The sequence below is a fragment of the Leptodactylus fuscus genome, chromosome 1 (assembly GCF_031893055.1).
Source record: "Leptodactylus fuscus isolate aLepFus1 chromosome 1, aLepFus1.hap2, whole genome shotgun sequence".
Lineage (NCBI taxonomy): Eukaryota > Metazoa > Chordata > Amphibia > Anura > Leptodactylidae > Leptodactylus > Leptodactylus fuscus.
Genome location: NC_134265.1, coordinates 193,111,472 through 193,134,166, shown reverse-complemented (window position 1 = coordinate 193,134,166; position 22,695 = coordinate 193,111,472). Strand labels below are relative to the sequence as shown.

The 22,695-nt window shown below is 43.8% G+C and overlaps 1 protein-coding gene across 1 annotated transcript in view; it reads right to left on the bottom strand.

The window, feature by feature from the left end:
• The window catches only part of CERS1 (ceramide synthase 1), a 60,661-nt gene that overhangs the window by 11,905 nt on the left and 26,061 nt on the right, over window positions 1-22,695 (bottom strand). Inside the window, exons 4-5 of the mRNA XM_075280737.1 lie at window positions 17,466-17,627; window positions 17,226-17,373 (exon numbers count right to left, since the gene is read on the bottom strand). Coding sequence (XP_075136838.1) covers window positions 17,226-17,373; window positions 17,466-17,627 — 310 coding nt within the window. The remainder of the gene's footprint in view (window positions 1-17,225; window positions 17,374-17,465; window positions 17,628-22,695) is intronic.

The window sequence follows — 22,695 nt, the reverse complement described above, 5'->3', positions numbered from 1 at the left end:
ATAATTCCACCTATAGAAAATTAGATCAGGATCCTACACCCATTTTTTCTCAGGCCTTAGGCCCCGTTCACACGGGGCACGAGATGGCATATTTTGGTCCTGATTTTGATGCGGGAAGCTGCGTCAGAATAGGACCAAAATGCGACTGTCGCAGCTTCCCGCTCCAGTGTAGGCCCAAATGAATAGGCCTAGTTTGGAGGGAATCCACCTCAAGAAAGGTCAGCTCGCTTCTTTTTTCCGCTAGCGGGAACAAACCGCTAGCGGAAAAAAGAACGCTAGCGGTCTGCACAGACCTCCATTGTGAGGGGGTGGATTCTGAGGAGGATTCAGCGCCAAAATCTGCCCCCTCTTGCCCCGTGCAAACGAGCCCTTAGATTCCATTATTGTTGATGGGGTTCATCAGGGTATGATTCTAGAGGTATTTGAAGGTTGGTTATCCAATGACACCCATGTCCCGCCGAAGATACACAAAAATGTATTTCCAGCTCTCCTACGGCCAATTTTTTTTCGGATAAAGGGTTACTTAATGAAAAATAATGTGAATGAGTGGATAATCTCTTGCAGCCACTGGTTATGAGCATTCCAGGTTGCATTCAGATTTTTCTGAAGATGGCTACAAGTTTGTTATAGATCTTGGCAACTATTTATTAAAACATAATTTTTTGATGTTTGATGGCATTTTTTATTTACAGATATGCAGTGCCCCAAAGGGAAGAATGGTTGTGGTGGGAAGAATTCCACATATATTTGGTTAATAACCCCTATTTGGAATATGTTCAGTAGTACAGCCACTACATCGATGACCTGCTTCTAGAGAAGTGAACCGGCATTTATTTTGAATCAAGGGTGCCAATTCATTGCTAGAGGAGGAAAATCATTGGGTTCTTTTTTGTCTCCCAGTTTCTATCAAGATAGGTCCCCTGATAAATATTCTACCTGGTTGACACCAGGTTTTTTTTTTAAATATGGAGCCCCTAGATGTCAGGTCTGCAAATGTGAATCAGAATTGCAGATTTTACTGGTACAGATCGCACCAAAACCTACGAAATAAAAAATGTAATGAACTGTAATCATTAAAATAGTACATAAGATTGCATGTGATTCTTGTAACTTACACTACGTAGGTTGTACCATCAGTCCTTTAAAAATAAGAATCTCAGAACGCATTGCAGACAGTGTGGGCAACAACCATTCTAAATCTTCGGGGTCTCCAAACATTTCTTTAGATTTCATGGGGGTGATTTGTCATCTTTTCGTTTTACAGCCATCGAACATGTATTCAAACCACAACAAGGCAGCAAATGGAGACAAAGTACTTCGAAGAGAGGCATATAGGATTTTTAAGTTAGATACGCGTCATCCAAAGGGTCTTAAATCCGACTTGTCATATTTTTATTAATTTTATTTATCGGATAAAAGACATTATCAGTTGTTAATAGACTATTACATTTATATATTATTTTTTTTTTACATTAGAGCAATATATAGTTTCTTCTTTGTTATTTTCGTTTTCCAATAGTCTAATTCTAATCCCCTTTTTTGTGGTAGCGTAAAATTTTATAAGTGCAGTTAGATTCTTCCACCATTATTAGTGCAGCTATAATCAGTTTGATAAAGTCATTCTGGGATCATTGTATACAAGTTCAACGATTAAGATATTTACACATACAGCTTTTTTGTTGGTCATAGTCACATGTTTTAGTCTGACAAATAATCAATAGGATCCGTTTCTTGGTCTGATGTTCATACAACTATCAGTAAACATACCAGCAGAATCATTTACAGAGATAAAATTATGTGTTTTATATTTGTAGTTGGGTTATTAATTTGGTTCCTTTGGAAGATATAGAGATATTTTTGGTGATTTAGACTTTTGTTTTTGCCGCTACTGATACGAAACTGGCATGAACAATTTAATTGGCTAGATACGGTCATGTGACTTTTTTGTCATGTGGCAGAGCTTCTTTGCTCATACATTTATATTTACTACTACAGAATGGTCATGTGACGTAGGGTGCCTATCACACACACAGGGCATATGTAGCGCCATATTTATTACTGCGGTATGGCCATGTGACCTAGCGATCACATGCCCTTTATACCAGGGCATGCACAGTAGTAATAGTTTCATGTGTAGGACTTATCTTACATCAAAACATGAGAACCTTCTTGGAAAGTTTTTTTTGAATTTTGAACATCACTTAAAGAGGACCTTGGGATTGGGCACAGGCAGTTCTATATACTGCTGGAAAGCTGAATTCAGCGCACTGTCGGCTTTCCCGATCTGTGCCCCGGGTAAAGCTATCGGTCCCGGTACTGTAGCGCTTTACAGTCAGAAGGGCGTTTTTGACAGTTAGCCAGGGACGCCCTTCTGCCCAGCAGCGCCTATCGCGCTGTACTGTGGAGCGGGGAGGAACGCTCCCTCTCTCTGCTCAAGGTGTTCGACCATAGACGAGTATTATCAGGAGCGGGATATGGCTCTTTCGGTATTATGTATTTATGGAGTTCATGAATTGTGGAGCTTATGATTGCATTGTTAGCAGCATAGTTTTACATTCTATTTTACAATATGCGTTTCCAGTCTTTAGTTTCCTTTTTTGTTTAATATAAGTTTAATACATATTCATATTATGTTTTATTTTAATTATCATCAGCATCATAGAGTCCCGTTTAATATACATGTGTGTGAATATTTTATGTCCATATATTTATGTATTCATGTGTCTATTGTTTCATACTCTTGCTCTGATATATTTTTTTTACTATGTATTGATTGGATTTTGTATTGAATAGGGCATTACAGGAACATACAAGGCAAGTGTCAGTCTATCTATCTATCTATCTATCTATCTATCTATCTATCTATCTATCTATCTATCTATTTATGTAGTTAACAACCAGCTAGTAATTTCTCCACTCTTTCAGGGACTCATAGCCTGAAAATGCGTAAGCGGTTCATTGTGTTGGTTTCGTCCAGATGGAATATTGTCTTATGACATGCTACTTAAAGGCTAAGTTCTATTATACATTGTGGTCCACCTCCTTTGCTTGCTAGATAACAAAAGTGGATTTTTTGGATCTGCTGAGATTGAATCCCCACAGAACAAGTGATTATGAAGATAATCTTGTTTCCCTTAGTCCTAACAGCGGCACAATGTGGGGGTATTTCTGCCCCTGTGTGCTGGTAGGACAGGCGGATTTTTAATTAGCCAATCAAAAAGCGTGGCTGGCCCTATAAGAGGGCACAAGAACCTCCCCTCTGCGTGTCAATACAAAAGTACCTCCATATTTATACACAGTTTTATACATAAGATATGATTCCCAGGGTGGGAAATCTTGTGCCGCTGTTAGGACTAAGGGAAACAAGATTATCTTCATAATCACTTGTTCCCTGTCGTCCGTACCAGTGGCACAATGTGGGGATATAGCAAGTAGGCCCCAAGATGGGTGGGATTATTCCATGACTGAGCTTAAAATGGTCTGGGCAAAGGCAGAGGAATCTGCCACCTGGTCCTTCAGGCGGTAATGCCGAATGAAGGTGGACTCAGATGCCCAGGAAGCAGATGCACATATTTGATCTAAAGACAACGCACTCCTCTCAGCTCGAGAGGTGGACACTGCCCTGGTTGAGTGGGCATGAAGAAAAGATGGGGCCGGCAGCCCTTGGGCGGTATAGGCGACCTTTATAGTCTCGGAAACCCAGCGGGATATCGTAGCTTTGGCGGCTTTGGCGCCCTTGTTTTTCCCCGTATAGCTAATTAGCAGGTTTTCGGCCTGCCTAAAAGGGCGAGTGCGCTGCAGGTAAATTTGCAGGCATCTGACTACATCCAGCTTGTGCCATCTTTCCTCTTCAGGTGAAGAGGGGGAAGGACAAAATACTGAAAGGGAAATTGTTTGGTTCCTATTAACAGCGGATGGTATCTTGGGACGAAACCCTGGGAGGAACCTAAGCTGCACATGGTCCGAAAAGAAAATAGTATATGGCTCTTCAGCAGATAAGGCCTGTAGCTCACTAACTCTTTTGGCAGTTGTAACTGCCAATAGCAGTGCCATTTTGCCGGTCAGTAACTTAAGGGAGACATCCTCCAGGGGTTCGAATGGTTGGTCACAAAGAGCGTTCAGGACCGGAATAAGGTCCCATTGGTGGACAGGGGTGTTCACCACCGGTCTCAGCCTAGTTGCTCCTTTAATAAAGGTGCTCACTAAAGGATCCTGAGACAAACGCCTCCCCAGATAGGCGGACAGGGCCGCTACGTGTACCTTGAGTGTGGCCGCAGCAAGACCTCTGTCTAGTCCGTCTTGAAGGAAGTCCAGGATCGCTTCCGTCGGGGGATCAGTGGAGTCCACTTGATGCTGCAGACACCAGGCATTAAAGATGTTACCAATTCGACGGTAATTCCTGTTAGTCGAATCCGCTCTGGCGCTGGATAGGGTCATCAAGACGGCTTGTGACAGTCCTCTATTCCTCAATAGGGACTGGTCAACCTCCAGGCTGTCAGGTTGAGTCTCCTCAGATCCTGGCATCTCAGCTCTCCTTGGGTTACCAGGTCTGGGAGAGGGGGAAGCCTCCAATATATGCCCTGACTCATTTGTATGAGCTGAGCAAACCAAGCCCTTTTTGGCCAGAACGGGATTATGGCTATTCCCGAGGCTTGGTCCTGTCTTATTTTGATCAATACCTTCGGTATGATTGGAATTGGAGGGAATATGTAAAACAGCCTGAACCTCCATGGGATGGACAGGGCATCCACTGCCAAGGGATTGTCCTCCTGGTATAGAGAGCAGAAGGTCCCTACCTTGGCATTGAGTCGGGTAGCCATTAGATCGACCTCCGGGAGACCCCATCTCTGGACGATCTGTTGGAATACGTCTGGATTGAGAGACCATTCTCCTGATACGGTAATACCCCGACTCAGATGATCCGCTACTATGTTCAGGGAGCCCTTTATGTGAACAGCGGATAACTGGACCAGATTCTTCTCTGCCCAGGTGAATATGAGATTCGTCTCTCTCAGTAAGGTTGGTGACCTGGTGCCCCCTTGTTTGTTTATGTAGACTACCACCGTCATGTTGTCTGACCTGATCTTGACAGACTTGCCTTTCAATTCCGGGGCAAAGTGTACTAGGGCCAGGTACACTGCTCTGAGTTCCTTGAGATTGGATGACCCCAGCTCCGGACATCTCCATCGTCCTTGTACAGTCTTGTCCTGGCAATGGGCTCCCCATCCCCACTGGGATGCATCTGTTGTCAACAGGGTCCACAATGTCGGGACCGTGGACCTTCCGTCTTTCAGGTGTATCCACCATCTGAGGGAAAGACGGGTAGCGGGAGAAAAGCAGATCTTCTTGTGCAGTCCCCGTGGAGACCTGTTCCAGGTTCTCAACACTTCCATCTGCAGGGGACGCAAATGCCATAAAGCCAAAGGGACTGCTCTGGCCGAGGATGACATTAGGCCGAGGACTCTCATGGCGGTGCGAATAGTTACCCGCCGGGTGTGTAATAGAAAACGTGCACTGGCCTGGATCCTTTCCTTCCTTGGGCTGGAGAGGAAGATCTGCATCGCTTCTGAATCCACTATGAACCCGAGGAATTTCCTCCGTGTGGATGGAACGATTTCGGACTTCTCCCAGTTGATGATCCATCCTAACTCTTGTAGGAAGCTGATGGCAAGGTTGAGCTGCTGGAGGAGAGCAGCAGGAGACTGAGCTTTTAGTAGCCAGTCGTCTAGGTAAGGAACGATGAAGAGACCCTGCAATCTGAGGGCCGCGGCGACCGGAGCGATCACCTTGGTAAATACCAGGGGGGCGGATGTGATGCCGAATGGCAGAGCTGTGAATTGAAAGTGCTCCCTGTGGCCGGCCATAGAAACGGCAATCCTGAGGAATTTCCTGTGGGAGTGAGCAATAGAGACATGAAGGTAGGCGTCCTTCAGGTCGAGGGTGACCATCACATCTCCTGGCTGGAGAAAAGCAGTCACGGAATCCACGGTTTCCATACGAAATGACCTCTTCCTGATAAAGCGATTGAGGTACCTCAGGTCTATTATCATTCTCCAGCCCCCGGTAACTTTGGGGACCAGAAAGACGGGGGAGTAAACTCCCCGACCGAGGTCTGAGGCTGGGACCTTCTCTAGGGCGCCTTTCACAACATACTCGGCGACCGAGGCCTCTAGACTGTCCTGTTGAGAAGGTGGAAGGGTTCTGGTGGCAACGAACCGATCTGGAGGTGGAAGCTGAAAATTGATAAGATACCCGTGCTGTATAATTCTTAACACCCATGGATCTTGAATATGGGTGACCCATGCTCTGAAGAAAGCGGAAAGACGTCCTCCCACAGGAAGGGGGGCCACAGGGAGCTGCCCCGCGTCAAAACTCCGGCTTCCTCTTGGTGTCTTCCCTGGAAGCACCTCGTCCAGTTCCCCTAGGGCGATATCTGGAACGCCTTTGCTGAGCCGGGCGTCTATAGTTGGAGGCCGAACCTCTGCCTCTAGAGGGGGCACGTCTGCCCCTGGAAGCTTGAGGTAAGGACTTCCCCTTACCTTCTGCTAATCCCTCCATGATGGTATCCAAGCCTCGGCCAAACACTCTTCCTGGCTCAAAGGGGAGAGCACAGAGAGCAGCCTTGGATGCGAAGTCTGCACGCCAAGGCTTTAGCCACAGGGGTCTACGGGCCGCAGTAGACAACACCATCGATTTGGCTGAAATTTTTAATTGATGGCGGGAAGACTCCGCCAAAAAATCTGCAGCCCTATGAACATTCTTCATGGAAGCCAAGATGTCATCCCTGTCCACGCCGGAATCAATATCCCGCTCCAAGGTAGCTAGGCGGCTACGTAGAAAATCGCCCACAGTGGTAGAGGCTATGGCTACTGAAGCTTGGGCAGAGGAAGCAGAGTAAACCTTCTTCAATGTGGCGTCAGCCCTACGATCCAGAGGATCCTGAAGATTTGATCCATCTTCAAGGGGCACCAGGGTTCTACGAGACAACTTCGCCACGGCTAGATCCACCTTCGGGGGAGGCCCCCAGGAATCCCATTGAGCCGAATCCATAGGGAACAAGGTCTTAAAGATCCTGGAAAGGGAGTGTCCCTTCTCTGGCTGTTTCCACTGCTGCCCCATAAGGTCGGTCAGCGTGGCGTCCGCATGGAAGGCAATATGTCCCCCAGAGGCAGACGTGGAGGCTTCCCCGTCAACATCTCGGCCCACTGTAGACCGGATGGACTTCAGCAGCCTGCCTGTTTGTTCATAGTGGAACACAGGTCTGCTGGAAACTACTGAGTCGTCCTCGGAGGAATCATCCTCTGCCACCCGTAGATGTTCCAGGGGAGGGAGGGACGAGGAACGATGCTCAGTGCATGGTCTCTTGGTGAGCTGAGACAAGGTAGACTGTATGCCTTTAAGGGAATCATCCTGCAAAAAAATAAAAGGAGAGTACAAGCAAGGGAATTACATTTACCCGAGCGATGCCCAAACTCACCATCTCCTTGACCCAGGCCATCATATCTCTGGGAGAGGGCTCCTCTGGTGGAGGGCCTCTGCAACCGCGACAACGGGCCCATTCGTAGCCTAAAAATAATAGGCGGGTTATAGGACCAGTGGTACCCCAGAGAGGATGACCCTTTAAGCCGCTACCTACCATCAGGGAGCGGTGTGTCACAGTCAAAGCAGGAAAGATGCTTCCTTTTAGCAGTAGCTTTCCTCCTAAAATCCCCCAGAGGGGTAGTAGAGGATGACATATCCTACAGAGAGAACAGACCATGCAAACCTTTGTACCAAGACATGTCAAGAATAAAAAGGGTAGATCTTACCAGGTCAGAAGACCGGATAGCAAGGTGACATCCAACAAGTTGGTAGAAACAGCAGTAGAAGCAACAGGAGCTTTAGGGTTACACAATACCCAGCCTTCAGCGCCACTAGGAAGCCGAAGGTAACTGCTAGCCGGCCGGCCTGACCTTTAACCCGGCCGGAAATGGGCGGAGCTACAGCTCCAAAAGTCTAACCCAAACAGGGTTAGAAAGGCAAGATTCCCCCCCCTCAGCAAGCCCCAACAAGGGCACCTACCTCAGCCTCCTAAGGCCAATTCCTGGCCCAAAACGCGGCCAGAGCCCTGCCGGAGCCTGGAGACCGCCGGCGCCAGTACTAGCAATGGCGCCACCGTACTTCCAGCTTCCCAACCGGAAGTGCGCACCCGGCCAGCGGTCGCCGCGAAACATCGCCGGGAACTCTTAGTTCCGGCTGCCGCTCCATAGCTAATACAGCCACCGCATCAGCGAAGTGGCCGGAGGACGGGGATGCGGCGTAAGATGAAACAAACAGGTTCACCGGCAGCAGCAGAAGGCAGCCTAGGAGAAGAGAAGGTAGGAAGGAGGATGGAGGAAGGAGGGGGGGGGGGGGGGTAAGCCACTTACAGGCTAATAACATTAATTCCCTCAACAGGGCCAGAAGATAGACCTTCAATCAAGAAGGGCCCTGGAGTAAGAAGCTAAGAAAAGTGCTCAAAGGGTAAGTAACCCTATTGAGCCCAATAAGAGGACACAAGTCCTCCACCTGTCCTCTGTCCACACAGGACAGAAAAAAACACGCAGAGGGGAGGTTCTTGTGCCCTCTTATAGGGCCAGCCACGCTTTTTGATTGGCTAATTAAAAATCCGCCTGTCCTACCAGCACACAGGGGCAGAAATACCCCCACATTGTGCCGCTGGTACGGACGACAGGGAAAATATATTGGTGACCTATCCTAAGCACTCCTAACCCCTTTAAGAAAGTAAAAACATACAGTACAGACCAAACGTTTGGACACACCTTCTCATTTAAAAAGTTTTCTGTATTTTTATGACGATGAAAATTGTAGATTCACACTATACTATACTTAACAAAAAAGTGTGAAACAGCTGAAAATATGTCTTATATTCTAGGTTCTTCAAAGTAGCCACCTTTTGCTTTGATTACTGCTTTGCATACTCTTGGCATTCCCTTCATGAGGTAGTCACCAGAAATGGTCTTCCAACAGTCTTGAAGGAGTTCCCAGAGATGCTTAGCACTCGTTGGCCCTTTTGCCTTCACTCTGTGGTCCAGCTCACCCCCAAACCATCTCGATTGGATTCAGGTCTGGTGACTGTGGAGGCCAGGTCATCTGGCGTAGCACCCCATCACTCTCCTTCTTGGTCAAATAGCCCTTACACAACCTGGCGGTGTTTGGGGTCATTGTCCTGTTGAAAAATAAATGATGGTCCAACTAAACGCAAACTGGATGGAATAGCATTCCGCTGCAAGATGCTGTGGTAGCCATGCTGGTTCAGTATGCCTTCAATTTTGAATAAATACCCAACAGTGTCACCAGCAAAGCACCCCCACACCATCACACCTCCTCCTCCATGCTTCACGGTGGGAACCAGGCATGTAGAGTCCATCCGTTCACCTTTTCTGCGTCGCACAAAGATACGGTGGTTTTAACCAAAGATCTCAAATTTGGACTCATCAGACCAAAGCACAGATTTCCACTGGTCTAATGTCCATTCCTTGTGTTCTTTAGCCAAAACAAGTCTCTTCTGCTTGTTGCCTGTCCTTAGCAATGGTTTTCTAGCAGGTATTTTACCATGAAGGCTGCTGCACAAAGTCTCCTCTTAACAGTTGTTGTAGAGATGTATCTGCTGCTAGAACTCTGTGTGCCATTGACCTGCTCTCTAATCTGAGCTGCTGTTAACCTGTGATTTCTGAGGCTGGTGACTCGGATGAACTTATCCTCCGCAGCAGAGGTGACTCTTGGTCTTCCGGCCTGGGGCAGTCCTCATGTGAGCCAGTTTCTTTGTAGCGCTTAATGGTTTTTGCAACTGCATTTGGGGACAATTTCAGAGTTTTCCCAATTTTTCGGACTGACTGACCTTCATTTCTTAAAGTAATGATGGCCACTCGTTTTTCTTTACTTAGCTGTATGTCCAAACTTTTGGTCTGTACTGTACATGTTGCAGTTCAGACTGTCTGTGCACTACTCTAAGGCCACATACCATCTTCAGAATTCCATGGTTGCAGCCAAATCACAGAATGGGCATTGTTCATGTAGGATGTACATAAAAAACGTCACCATGAATAACAGTATTGTTTAAAGTATTTGCAGCTCCAATGAGTTCATGTAACATCTGCATTTATATTCTTGTGTTTGTTAATGGTCTTCGAAAGCAGTGTGTATGTTACTGTCACTGGTTCTTGGATTTCACTTATGCTGTGGTTAGATGGAAGTCAGCAGAAGCAGATACATAATAGTCACATTTCATAGGGAGGTTTGTGTGGTCAACAGGCTATTTTATTTCCAATTTAGTTTTGGAGATAAAGAAGTCTATGTGACTGAAATCAAATGAAAGTGACACCAAGTGACTAAAGCAGAACAACATGTAAGTTTCTAACGCAATACCGTCCAGTCTTATTGCTGTACTCCTTTCCCAATAAAACAGGTTTCCAGTCTTCATCAATAAGTATGTGTTTAATTTACTACTGTTAAAAACTGCAGGGTATGTAAGCAATAGATAGATAAAAATAATAAAGTATATCTAAAACAAAGGTCTGGATAAACAGCTAACTTTATAATAATATACAACTATAGCAACATGGATGTACTGAGAATATGAAATCAACCTTTTCTAAGGATGTGTTCACACTAACATAATAAATCCCTTCCCACTGGCGGCATTTTCCAATTTTCGATTTGACTCCCCACTTTCCAAACCCCATATTTTTTTTATTTTTTTTTCCATTCACAGAGCCATATGAGGACTTAATGTTTGTGGGACAAATTATCCTTCATAATGGTATTATTTATTATTCAGTACAAAGTACTGAGAAGCTTGAAAAGAATTCTAAATTGGGTGGAATTGGAGAAAAAAGTGCATGTGTGACTGATATGGGCTTCATTTTTATGGCATTTACTGTGCAGCCAAAATGGCAAGTCACCTGTATTCTATGCTTTGGTATGAATTCGGGGATACCAAAATTATATAGTTTTATTTACATTTTAACCCCATAACAAAAATCCTAAACTTTTGCAAAATTTTTTTTTTCCTTAGTTACCATATTGTGACACCTGGGAACTTTTTATATTTCTGTGTATGGAAATGCATAGTTGTTTTTTTTGTGTGTACTTTTTAGTAATGCCATATTGGTGAATGTCTACTGCTTTGATCACTTTCAAATTCAAATTTTTATCGAAGGTGAAACAGCGAAAAAATGCCGGCTTGACACGTTTGATATTTATTTGTTTGTAGACTGGGTATTTTTGTACACAGGGATACCTAATGTGTATGTATTTCACAGTAATTTATTATTTTTACATGAACAGGGTGGGCCATTTATATGGATACACCTAAATAAATGGGAATGGTTGGTGACATCAACTTCCTGTTTGTGGCACATTAGCATATGGGAGAGGGAAAACTTTTCAAGATGGGTAGTGACTAGAGATGAGCAAACACTGTTCGGAACAGCCATTCCGAACAGCACGCTCACATAGAAATGAATGGAAGCGGCCGGCACGCGGGGGGTTAAGCGGCCGGCAAAGTCTGCGTGCCAGGTGCTTCCATTCATTTCTATGGGAGCGTGCTGTTCGGATCGGCTGATCCGAACAGTGTTCGCTCATCTCTAGTAGTGACCATGGTGGCCATTTTGAACTTGGCCATTTAGATCCAACATTAGTTTTTTCAATGAGAAGAGGGTCATGTGACACATCAAATTTATAGAGAATTTCACAAGAAAAACAATGACGTGCATGGGTTTAACATAACTTTATTCTTTCATGAGTTATTGACAATTTTCTTTGTTTACAGCCATTGACATGTCGCAGAGGTTAACACGTGAGGAGTGGATAGAAATTGTGTTGATGTCTGGTGAACGCAGTACCTGGGTCATTGCAGCAGAATTCAATACAAGATGCCCTACGAGACCACCCATCTCCTATACAACAGTTAGCAAACTGCTTCAGTGTTGGATTTTCCAAAATATGTACGCATGAAAACTGTCACTAATGAAGAAACATCAGTGACTGTCTTAGCTTCAATCACCAGCAGCCCACAGCATAGCACTCGCCGCATGTCACTGGAGAGTGGCATCAGTCAAACATCCCTTCGAGAGATATTAGCTACTCACAAATGGCACCCTTACAAACTCCAGCTGCTGCAGCATCTCAATGAGGATGTCCCACATCGGCACACTGAATTTGCAGAATGGGCAAAACAAAAAATGGAACAGGACCTTCAGTTTACACAGAACATTATGTTCAGTCATGAGGCAAACTTTTGTGAATGGTAAAGTTAACAAACAAAACCACCGCTATTGGTGTGACACTAACCCACAATGGATAGATCCCTCCAAGACCTCAATACCACTCGATATCTGAAATTTCTACATGATGATGTGTTTCCCTCTTTATGCACTGAAGCTGGCACGTTCCCTGAGTTTTTCCAGCAAGATGGTGCAACACCACATTATGGGTGTCAGGTCCAAGCATTCCTAGATGAACAGTTTCATGGAAAGTGGATTGGTTGATGTGGGCCAGTTGAATGGCCACCAAGGTCTCCTGATCTGACTCCCTAAGGGTAAGTTCAGACGGAATATTTTGGTCAGGATTTTGAGGCCAATGGGAGCCAGTCAGTTCTTTTTTTCTGGGAGCCGGAACAAAGAAGCGAGATGCTCATTCTTCAGGCCGTTTCACCTCGTGATTCACGGCCTCCGTCTCAGGTTGCGGTCCACAATACTCCATTTGAACTTACCCTTAGACTTTTATCTTTGGGGTCATCTGAAGGCAATTGTCTATGCTGTGAAGATACGAGATGTGCAGCACCTGAAACAACGGATACTGGAAGTCTGTGCTAGTATTTCTTCTGCGGTGTTGCTATCAGTGTGTCAGGAGTGGGAGAAGAGGGTTGCATTGACAATCCAACACAATGGGTAGCACTTTGAACACATTTTATAAGTGGTCAGAAATTTGTACATAACTCATGAAAGAATAAAGTTACATCAAAAGCAAGCACACTATTGTTTTTCTTGTGAAATTCTTCCCATGGAAAAAAAACTAAAGTTGATTTAAAATGGCTCAGTTCAAAATAGCTGTGATGGTCATCACCCATCTTGAAAAGGTTCCGCCTCCCATATGCTAATGTGCCACAAACAGGAAGTTGATATCACCAATCATTCCTATTTTATTTAGGTGTATCCATAATAATGGCCCACCCTGTATTGTGGGTAAAGGTTTTGATTTGAACTTTTAATTCATTTAAAAACTTTTTATATATTTTTTTTTATACTTTATTTATTAGAATCCCAAGGGGTTTTGAACCGCAGACGGTCTAATCACTAATGTATTGCATTACAATGGTAATGCATTGCAAAATACCATCATTTGTACAGGCTACATAAAGCAAATGAATGCCAGATAAGCCTGGTATCCTTCAATCTGCTCCCAGCTGTCATGGCAATGGAACGGATCCTACTAAAAATGGCAGTGCCCATTTGCTGTCGGGAAAATAGCTCCTCGGTCAGCTTTCATTTAGGCGCCAGGGACCTTAGTGCCAGCAACCAGCAGAGACTCAGCAGCCACTCAGCTTCTGAGTGGCCGCCATATTTAAATACCTGTAATAATGTAATTAGAATAATAGTACGGTGGATGTCGGTAAGGGATTAATTTCCCTCCCTTCTGTGTCTATTCCCACTGACTCTAATGTAAACTAAAAGAAGGATGCTATGTTCCAGCATACTTGCTTGCTTTTCTAATGGGAGAAAAAGTCCTGAATGCACAAATTTTTCTTCAGTCAAAAAATTAAAAAACATGATGGAAGAAAGCTTCCGTCATGTTTTTTTTTTACTTTGGGGTGAATGCAGATGGACATCTGATGGAGGAGACTCCGTCTGCATCTGTCATTTAACATCTGTTGCTCTCATCCTGTGACTGATGAGAGCAATGGACATTAAATAACAGTAGTGTGAACCTACCCTTAGGCCTCGTTCACATCTACGTCGGTAATCCGTTTGGGGGAGTCCGCATGGGACCCCCCCCGAACGGACTACCAAACGCATTTGCAAGTGGTATGCAGTGAAAGCACACGGACCCCATAGAGGTCCGTGTGCTTGCCGCAAGATCTCCGCACGAGTCATGCGGACAGAAAAGTAGATTGTGAAGTACTTTTCTGTCTGCATGTTCCCTGCGGAGATCTCACGTCATGCACACAGACCCTCATTATAGTCTATGGGGTCCGTGTGCTTTAACTGCACAAAGCTTGCAAATGTGTTCGCAGTCCGTTCAGGGAGTTCCCATGCAGACTCCCCTGAACAGATTACCGAAGCAGATGTGCACGAGGCCTTACAAATACCAACAGACCATAAATGTACTATATAAAGTAGGCAGATGTACTTTGTATCTGTGAAAGAACACTTTTGCACTGTAAGTAACCGTCAGCTAAGCTATGGTGACATCATAAGTGGGTCTTAGTCAGGTAAGTTACTGTTTAATCACACTAGTCTTTTAGTTAGCAGGACTTGTGTCATCACAAGTGCGTTTCAAGTAGTAGGACACGTGGCATTACAGGTGGGTTTCGTTCAGGTAATATGGTACGACATCCTAAGTAGGTTTCAGTCAGGTTAGCAACTATGACCGGGGAGATATAAAGAATGTATGGCTGGCAGCTACCCTGACCTGATTTACAGTGCTCTCCACACCATAAATCCTGAGACAGACAGCTGCTCTGTCCTGTAGACCTGATATAACCCTGTGCTCTGTGGATATCACAGGATATCAAGTCTACAGGACACACCAACTCTCCATGTCAGTATTCATGATGCCCCTTACACTCAACAGGAGTAGGAGTCTGGCAGAAACAGAGTCACTTTATAGTGTGTGTGTAGGTATAAGTAAGCCTTATACTGTGTGTGGGTGACCATAAAGGTGGCATTATATTGTATGGAGAGCATCACATTGGGTGTGGAGGCCACAAGGGGTCATTATGTGTGTGGAGGCCACAATATGGAATTATACTTCGTGGGAACCACAAGGAAGCATTATACTTTGTGGAAGCCACTAATGTAGCAGGGTACAGGGGATGTGTGGCCTGAAAAATTATTGGTCCCCCACTGGTCAATTTCTCCATGAAAACAGCTTTCAAAAATTGTCAAATATGCAAGTATGTTTCTGTCAGGTGCGCCATTGTAAAATCAGATGCGTCTTTAGATCAGATAAGCTGCTGTGACATTACTAGTATATTTGTCAGTTGAGCTGCTGTGACATTACTAGTATATTTGTCAGTTGAGCTGCTGTGACATTACTAGTATATTTGTCAGTTGAGCTGCTGTGACATTACTAGTATATTTGTCAGTTGAGCTGCTGTGACATTACTAGTATATTTGTCAGTTGAGCTGCTGTGACATTACTAGTATATTTGTCAGTTGAGCTGCCGTGACCTTACATATTACATAACATTAGATATTTCACCACAAAGTCTTGTTTTCTGTCAGCAGTGCCACATTTAGGGGGCCCTCAATCCCTTTTTAGAACCTGTAGGAGTATTCCACTTGAAACTGTATTCACATGCCAGAACATGGATACAGCTGAAACCTATGGCAGAGAAGGGAGTATATTGGCTATCTGCCTTGCCACTAAGGTTGTGGCATACAAAACAGCAGGACTAGGTACAGGACCTGCCTTTATTATGTTCTAGGGGGCACAAAGGTGGACTTTTTTTACTGTTTGGTAGGAACGAGGAAGCCATTATTACTTCAGGGTAGAAAGGGAAAATTTCCTGTCAAAGCTGCACTATTATTGTCTAGGAAAACAAAGGGAGTTTTATGAGATAATAGGAAACAATAGTGGGCATTATGACTGTATGGGGCAATATGCAGAGCACTCTATTACATTATTACTGTTTGGAGTACAAAAGGTAAAACGATTATCTTGTGAGACACAAGTTACTGAGCTGCGCACTATTAACTTCTAACAACTAATGTCTGGGACACAATATAACTAGGAACAGTGAGGCCCCGTGGCGAACTTTTGACATGGGGAACCCCCTCCCCCCCGACCGACACCCGCCTAAGACCCTGACCGACCGACCCCCCCCATTCCGGCGCTCTCTATTATGCCCCATAGTGGCCCCAGTACACAGTATTATGTCCCATAGTGACCCCTACACACACTATTATGCCCCACTGTGGACACCCATGAACAATTATTATACTCTGGGGTCTTTTCATGTTACTTACCTATCCCCGGCTCCGATGCAGTCCTCGGTGGCGTCGCCCATCTTCACTGACGTTCAGGACGTCACATGACCCGGGACGCAGACCCCGGTCATGTGACATCAGGGAGAGTCACAGAAGTAGGCCCAAACCTGCCCTGAGAGGTAAGTAACATGGTTTTTTATGTTCCTTACCTCCCCTGGACCTCCGATCATTATACTTGGGGGTCTGAAAAGACCCTTAAGTATAATAATGATATTTGTGGGGGCCCCTGGCGTCACTTACCGATCCCGGCCACTGCCAGGATTGTAAGTAAATAGGGCCTGTTACCGGCTGGAGTGACTTCAGCCGGTAACGGCCTATTAAGAAAAGAAAAATAATGCAGCGGTAGCAGCTGTTGCTGGGCCCCTAATGTCCCAGGCCCTGTGGCAGCTGCTACCCCAGTTATGCCACTGCCTATGACACACAGACTAGGTTAACAGTTTCAGATCGGTTGGGGTGTCACAGTCAGATCCTGCACCTCTTAACTGATGCAGCTGTTAGAACTCAACAAGTTATACAGCAGGAAGCAGCCCTGCTCCTATTCAAGTTAATAGGTTGCTGTTCCCCAGCATCACCACTACAGTGCACAGAGCTCCATACAGCTTCCAGATCGGTCTGGTACCAATGACCTATCTGGTGTGGGTGCTGGAAAAGTATATAGCCAAAAATATTTGAAGCACAAACTCTGCTCAAGTCATGACTGAAAATCTTGATGGAGGTCTGGACCAAATCAGACATATTGGAAAAGTTCATTACTACAATCATTATAGTATATATAACTATATGGTCACTGTATGGTGATAATATTGTTTTTTTTGTATTCTATAATATCTGATTCTGTAATTACAATAAAAACAAAATTGTACAAAGACCTGTTAGTTTACATTAGAAAATAAAGCATTTCAGTTTAATAAATCTTTGAAATAATATATTTTAGGATGGGGGTGACATAATCTAATTAAATGGAATACTCACCAAAAACCAATAAATATTCATAAGTGTCAATAAGAATAATAGGACATTGAAGAAAAAATAAAATGGGATGTTTGGATTAGATTCAAGGCTGGAACAGCATGTAACATAAAGGACCTTTATAGGAAACCAGTAGAGTCGGAACCAGAACCTGAAGGAAAAAGAACATGAGACATTGTAGAAGTCTGTGTACATAACTACAGTATAGGGTGGAATACAAGTGAAAGTATGGTCATTACCTACCAGCTAACACTGAATAAAACAGATCCAATATCTGTAATAATGGCATTGATTTTGTGGTATGCTCCACCTCGTGTTTTGAAGTAAATGTTGAGTTTGGTGAATTCAAGCAAAATATCATTAAAATCATGAAGAAAAAGTACTACAATTCCAATGTTGTGATATCTGAAAAAGAGAAATATGGTATTGAATTAAAAAGTGTTTATCTCACAAATGCAACTGTCACGCAGTTAGTTGTAGAAATGTAAAATAAATCCATCTAACTCTGGTTTCAAGGTAACCTTTTAGGTCATCTGCACACAGGTTTTTCTATCTAGAACATACGGCCAATGTATCGCCCGTATTTTATAGACTGCACTCTGGCAGGAAACTCACAGTATAACAGTTATCTAAGATGCTGTGAGTCACTGCCTGTGTGTGAACAGTATGCCTTGATGGTATGAGTCACTGCCTTGGACAAGGTATGAAAACATTTAGATATTTCACGAAAACTTGAGTATGATCACAGTACTGTGAAGAGATTTGTAGCTGATTCGCACAGACGGGTTTGAGAGAAGCTGCTACTACTAAAATACCATTACAAAGCATTAAACAAGTTTTTGAAGCTACTCATGACTCTGGAGTCCAATGAACCTCAAGGTTTAGGATCTTCCAGAGGCTGGCAGTTGTGCATAAACCTACTATTAGGCCACCCCTACACAGTGCTCACAAGCAGAAATGGTTGCAGTGGGCCCAGACATACTTGAAGACTCATTTTGAAAGTCTTGTTTATGGAGTGCCGTGAAACTCTGAATGGTCCAGATGAATGGATTGGTTGGATGTTTGGTGGGTGACCACCATTTTCCAACATGGCTGCAATGTCCACATGGAGGTGGCATGGAGTCGTGTTTTGGCCAGAATTGTGTAGATAGAGTTGATACTCCCCCTTTGAATCCCTAAAGGTGTGAAAATAACCTAAGCAAAGAATATAAAGTTTTTGACTGACCGCTTTCTTTCAAGATACAGATAGCAAAATCATTTTCATGCATGACAATTCACCATCTCATGCAGCAAAGAATACCTCTTTGGTTGCTATGGTGGCCACCATCCACCCCTGACCTCCCAACCCTATTGGGAACCTTTGGAGTATCCTCAAGCAAAACACCTATGAGGGTGGAAAGAAGTTCACACCAAAACAGCAACTCTGGGAGACTATTCTGACAACCTGCAAACAAATTCAAACAGAAGCTATCCATAGACTCACAAGTTCAATGGATGCAAAAATTGTTAATGTGATATCAAAGAAGGGGTCCAATGTTAACATATCACTTGGGCTCTTAAGATATTTTTTATTTGATTTTTTTTTATTTCATATTGATATTTATTTGATTTTTTATTTCAGTAAATGTGACCTCTTATTAATGCTGAAAATTCAACAAATGACCATTTTCAGTTCTTTACAACCTATAAAATGTTTTACATAATTTGTTACAATCGATTTCAGGATTGTGCAAAAAATGTTATTATTGGGAGGTTTGTCCAATAAAATCTGAGTTATACACTGACAGTGGAAGATTTGAACATTATAGTGGCTGTCATTTGCATGGACCATTTATGAAAATCAGAGAAAAATATAATTTGCATAATAATTTTTCAATGCAGTGTATGATACTTTGAGTTTTCATCATAGGTTTGGATCACATCAGCTTTTGGGTTTCTGTTTAGGGAGTCTGCTTGGAGACCCCCCCGAACAGAAACCTATATGCCTTAAGAAACGCCTGCTCCGGCGTTTTGGCAGCTCTTAAGATGTCCTGCTGCTGAACTTGTTCCTCGCACCGTGCCTGTGATTGTTATGGCATCTCAGCAGCTTGCTGGGACATCTTATAATGAGCGGGTTCTTGGCGTTGATGATCCACATGCTGCGGCGTTTCGGCAACTCTCAAGCTGGCCTGCCGCTGAACTCGTTCCTCGCACTGTGGTCGTGATTGTTCCGGCATCTCAGCTGCTCACTGGGATGCCATATAATCAACATTTTTGGCGTTGATGATCCGCCTGCTCCGGAAGCCCTGAAGTTGGCCTGGCACTGAAGTTGTTCTTCGCACCAAGCCTGTAATTGTTCCGGCATCTCAGCAGCTCACGGCGACACCATATAATGCATGTGTTGTTGGCGTCGATGATCCCCCTTAGCTCCACTTAAGAAGAACTCTGTTGACTTCTGGCTACCTTCATAGCTGTTGTTGTTTGCGACAAATTGGATTTTCTTTTTCCAGGCATTGTTTAACATTTACAAACTGCCAATTTGGATTAAAGGTGTTTGACCATGTCAGTTTGTCTGCACTGCCTGGAGCAGATCATATAATATGCAAATTTATGTACACTGAGGGTTAGCGTGTGTTTACACAGAGAGATAACAGCCCTGGGACCTGAGATAAGGCTGCTGCAGGAGCAGTGTAATATAGTATGTGAACATAAATTCATAACAGTCGCGAAGCCATGTCATTTACCAGGGTAAAAAGTAGCCTATGTTTTAATCGAGGTTACAATCTATCTATGTGCCAAATTTCATTCAAATCTGTTCAGCCAATTTTGAGCGATTGACTAACAAACATCCAAACTGTTTTATAATATTAGTAGGATAGGAAGGAAGGATAGGATAGCCTTCTCATAAATAATAGTTACCCTTAGAAATAATAGTCTTCACTATCACTAATTGCTCCCCTGAGCCTCCCCCCCCACAGTGGCACATGACACTGAGCCCCTTTATGTTAGCAATGTGGGCAGGCCTGACTCCAGGATCTGGATTCATCAGGCTCTGGATGAGGAGGGGCCCCTCTGGAGATAGGGGCCCTGGGCGATAGTCCAGTCGCCCCATCCACCCCCCAACGCCGGCCCTGCTTAGGTGTAAAGATTTTCTATATCCATATTAGTTATAAACCTGATTTCCCTTTTGTTTCTCAACCACTGCTCCATCTGATTTCTTGCTGGTTCTGTTTACATTGCTCAGTCCTGCGGCTAAGCAGTGACCATGAGGAGCATGACCTGAGGATTTGATAGTTGAATGCATGGCTAAATCTTTATTTTTCATAAATCAATAGTGTAGGTGAAGGTAACAATCCTTGATATATACTTCAATAATGAAAAGTAACCATGTCTTTATCTATTACTTTACTATATTTAATTCTTATCTGAGTGATCTTGGACCACACTCTTTATACAAGAGGTTTACGGTGAAAGTTATGCAGCAGGGAGTGGAAAGAGGAGAAGGAGAGAGACAAAAATATTTTCAACTGTACAGATTAAATTTGTGACAGGTTAAGGCAAATGGGTGAAGAAACTGGCACTTTTGTTTAATAAACTTTACAAAGTTCTGTGCTATGGATTTATGAAAAATAAATAAAAGTTTAGTTATACATTAGGAAGGAAGGCAAACTGTTCTAACATAAGAAGCTATGAAAGGCAGATTAGTCAGAAACATAATATGTAATTGAAGCCAACAGAAAACTATGCATATGTCTCTATATACTGTACATAAGGAAGGAAGTCGAAGAGAAAAAAGAAGGTATAACGAAATGAAAGAAAGAAAGAAAGAAAGAAAGAAAGAAAGAAAGAAAGAAAGAAAGAAAGAAAGAAAGAAAGAAAGAAAGAAAAAAAGAAAGAAAGACCCAACAGTCACCAGGCGGCCCCCTCATTGCCATGACATGACATGCGGTGACCCCTAGTATTAACTACAAACCCAAATTAAACTCAGCCAAGGAGAGCAGGGAAATCTGGTTTCCTCATATATTCCTACCAAGGAAACCAAAGCTGCACAAAGGCCTAAGTACCGTATGGTCATTTTTCCCTATCACAATTTCCTCTATTCGCATAATGAGAAGTAACTCCTCCAGCCATTCAAACATTGACATTGTATGGGATAACCAACCTGGCAAATTCTGCAGGAGGCCGTTCCTAATTTTAGATAATGAACCTTGCAAAAAGAAGAGAAGCACCAACTGTGGGGTGTTAGCAGGGCTGTCATTGGGGGGGGGGGGGGGGGGGCAAACTGGGCAATTGCCCAGGGCTAGAGATGAGCGATCCGAACAGCACGCACGCATTGAAATGAATGGAAGCACCTGGTACTTCCGCTTTGACGCCAGCCGGCCGCTTAACCCCCCGCGTGCCGGCTACGTCCATTCATTTCAATGCGTGCGTGCTGTTCGGATCAGCTGATCCGAACAGTACTCACTCATCTCTACCCAGGGCCCCTGTCTTCAAAAAGGCCACCGCGATCGGAAGCATCAGGATTTTTAGCCTGATAACTTGAATCCCGGGTGCTCCACTGCTATATCGGCATGATGTGATTTGCACGCTGATATTGTTTAATGCTGAAAGCTCCCTGTTCTGCATAGAGTACCGCTGGTAACGCACAGGACGTCGCAGCACAGGGTACCTTATGAGGTCATTGCATCACGCCACCTGTTCCACTATTATAGGCAGAGTCTTCGGCTGCTCCACTCATCATGGGAGTGTGGTGAGGCGAGTATTTATTGTTTTCTGGTAAAGGAAAGGGATTACCTGTAGAGATGAGCGAGTACTGTTCGGATCAGCCGATCCGAACAGCACGCTTGCATAGAAATGAATGGACGTAGCCGGTACGCGGGGGGTTAAGTGGCCGGCCGCCGTCAAAGCGGAAGTACCAGGTGCATTCATTCATTTCTATGGAGCATGCTGTTCGGATCGGCTGATCCGAACAGTACTTGCTCATCTCTAGTTATTATAAGAGATCAACTATTATATATAAGGGGGGCTGTACATAATTGTTCCCATCTTATATTAGTCCCATTATATATTATAGTTCCTTCGTTATAATAGCTCCCATTATAAATAATAGTAGAATTGTACCCCACTTATAATACTTAAAAGTGGAAAACTATTACAAATAAGTGGTGTTATTATAAGGTTGAAACTATTTTAAATAAGGGAGGAACTATTATTTATAAGGGAGCTATTTCAATAGGGAGAATGTTTTATATATAAGGGTATTATTAAAAGAGATAACATATTATATATAAAGAGGGCTATTTTATATAAGGGGGCTATTATAAGAGGAACTATTATATATAAGGGGGTTATTATAAGAGAGATACTATTATATATAAGGGGCCTAATATAATGGAACTATTATACATAAGAGGGCTGCTATAAGGGGGAGACTGTTATATATAAGGGGAAGACTTGTATAAGAGAGGGCTAGTATTTATAATGGAACTATTAT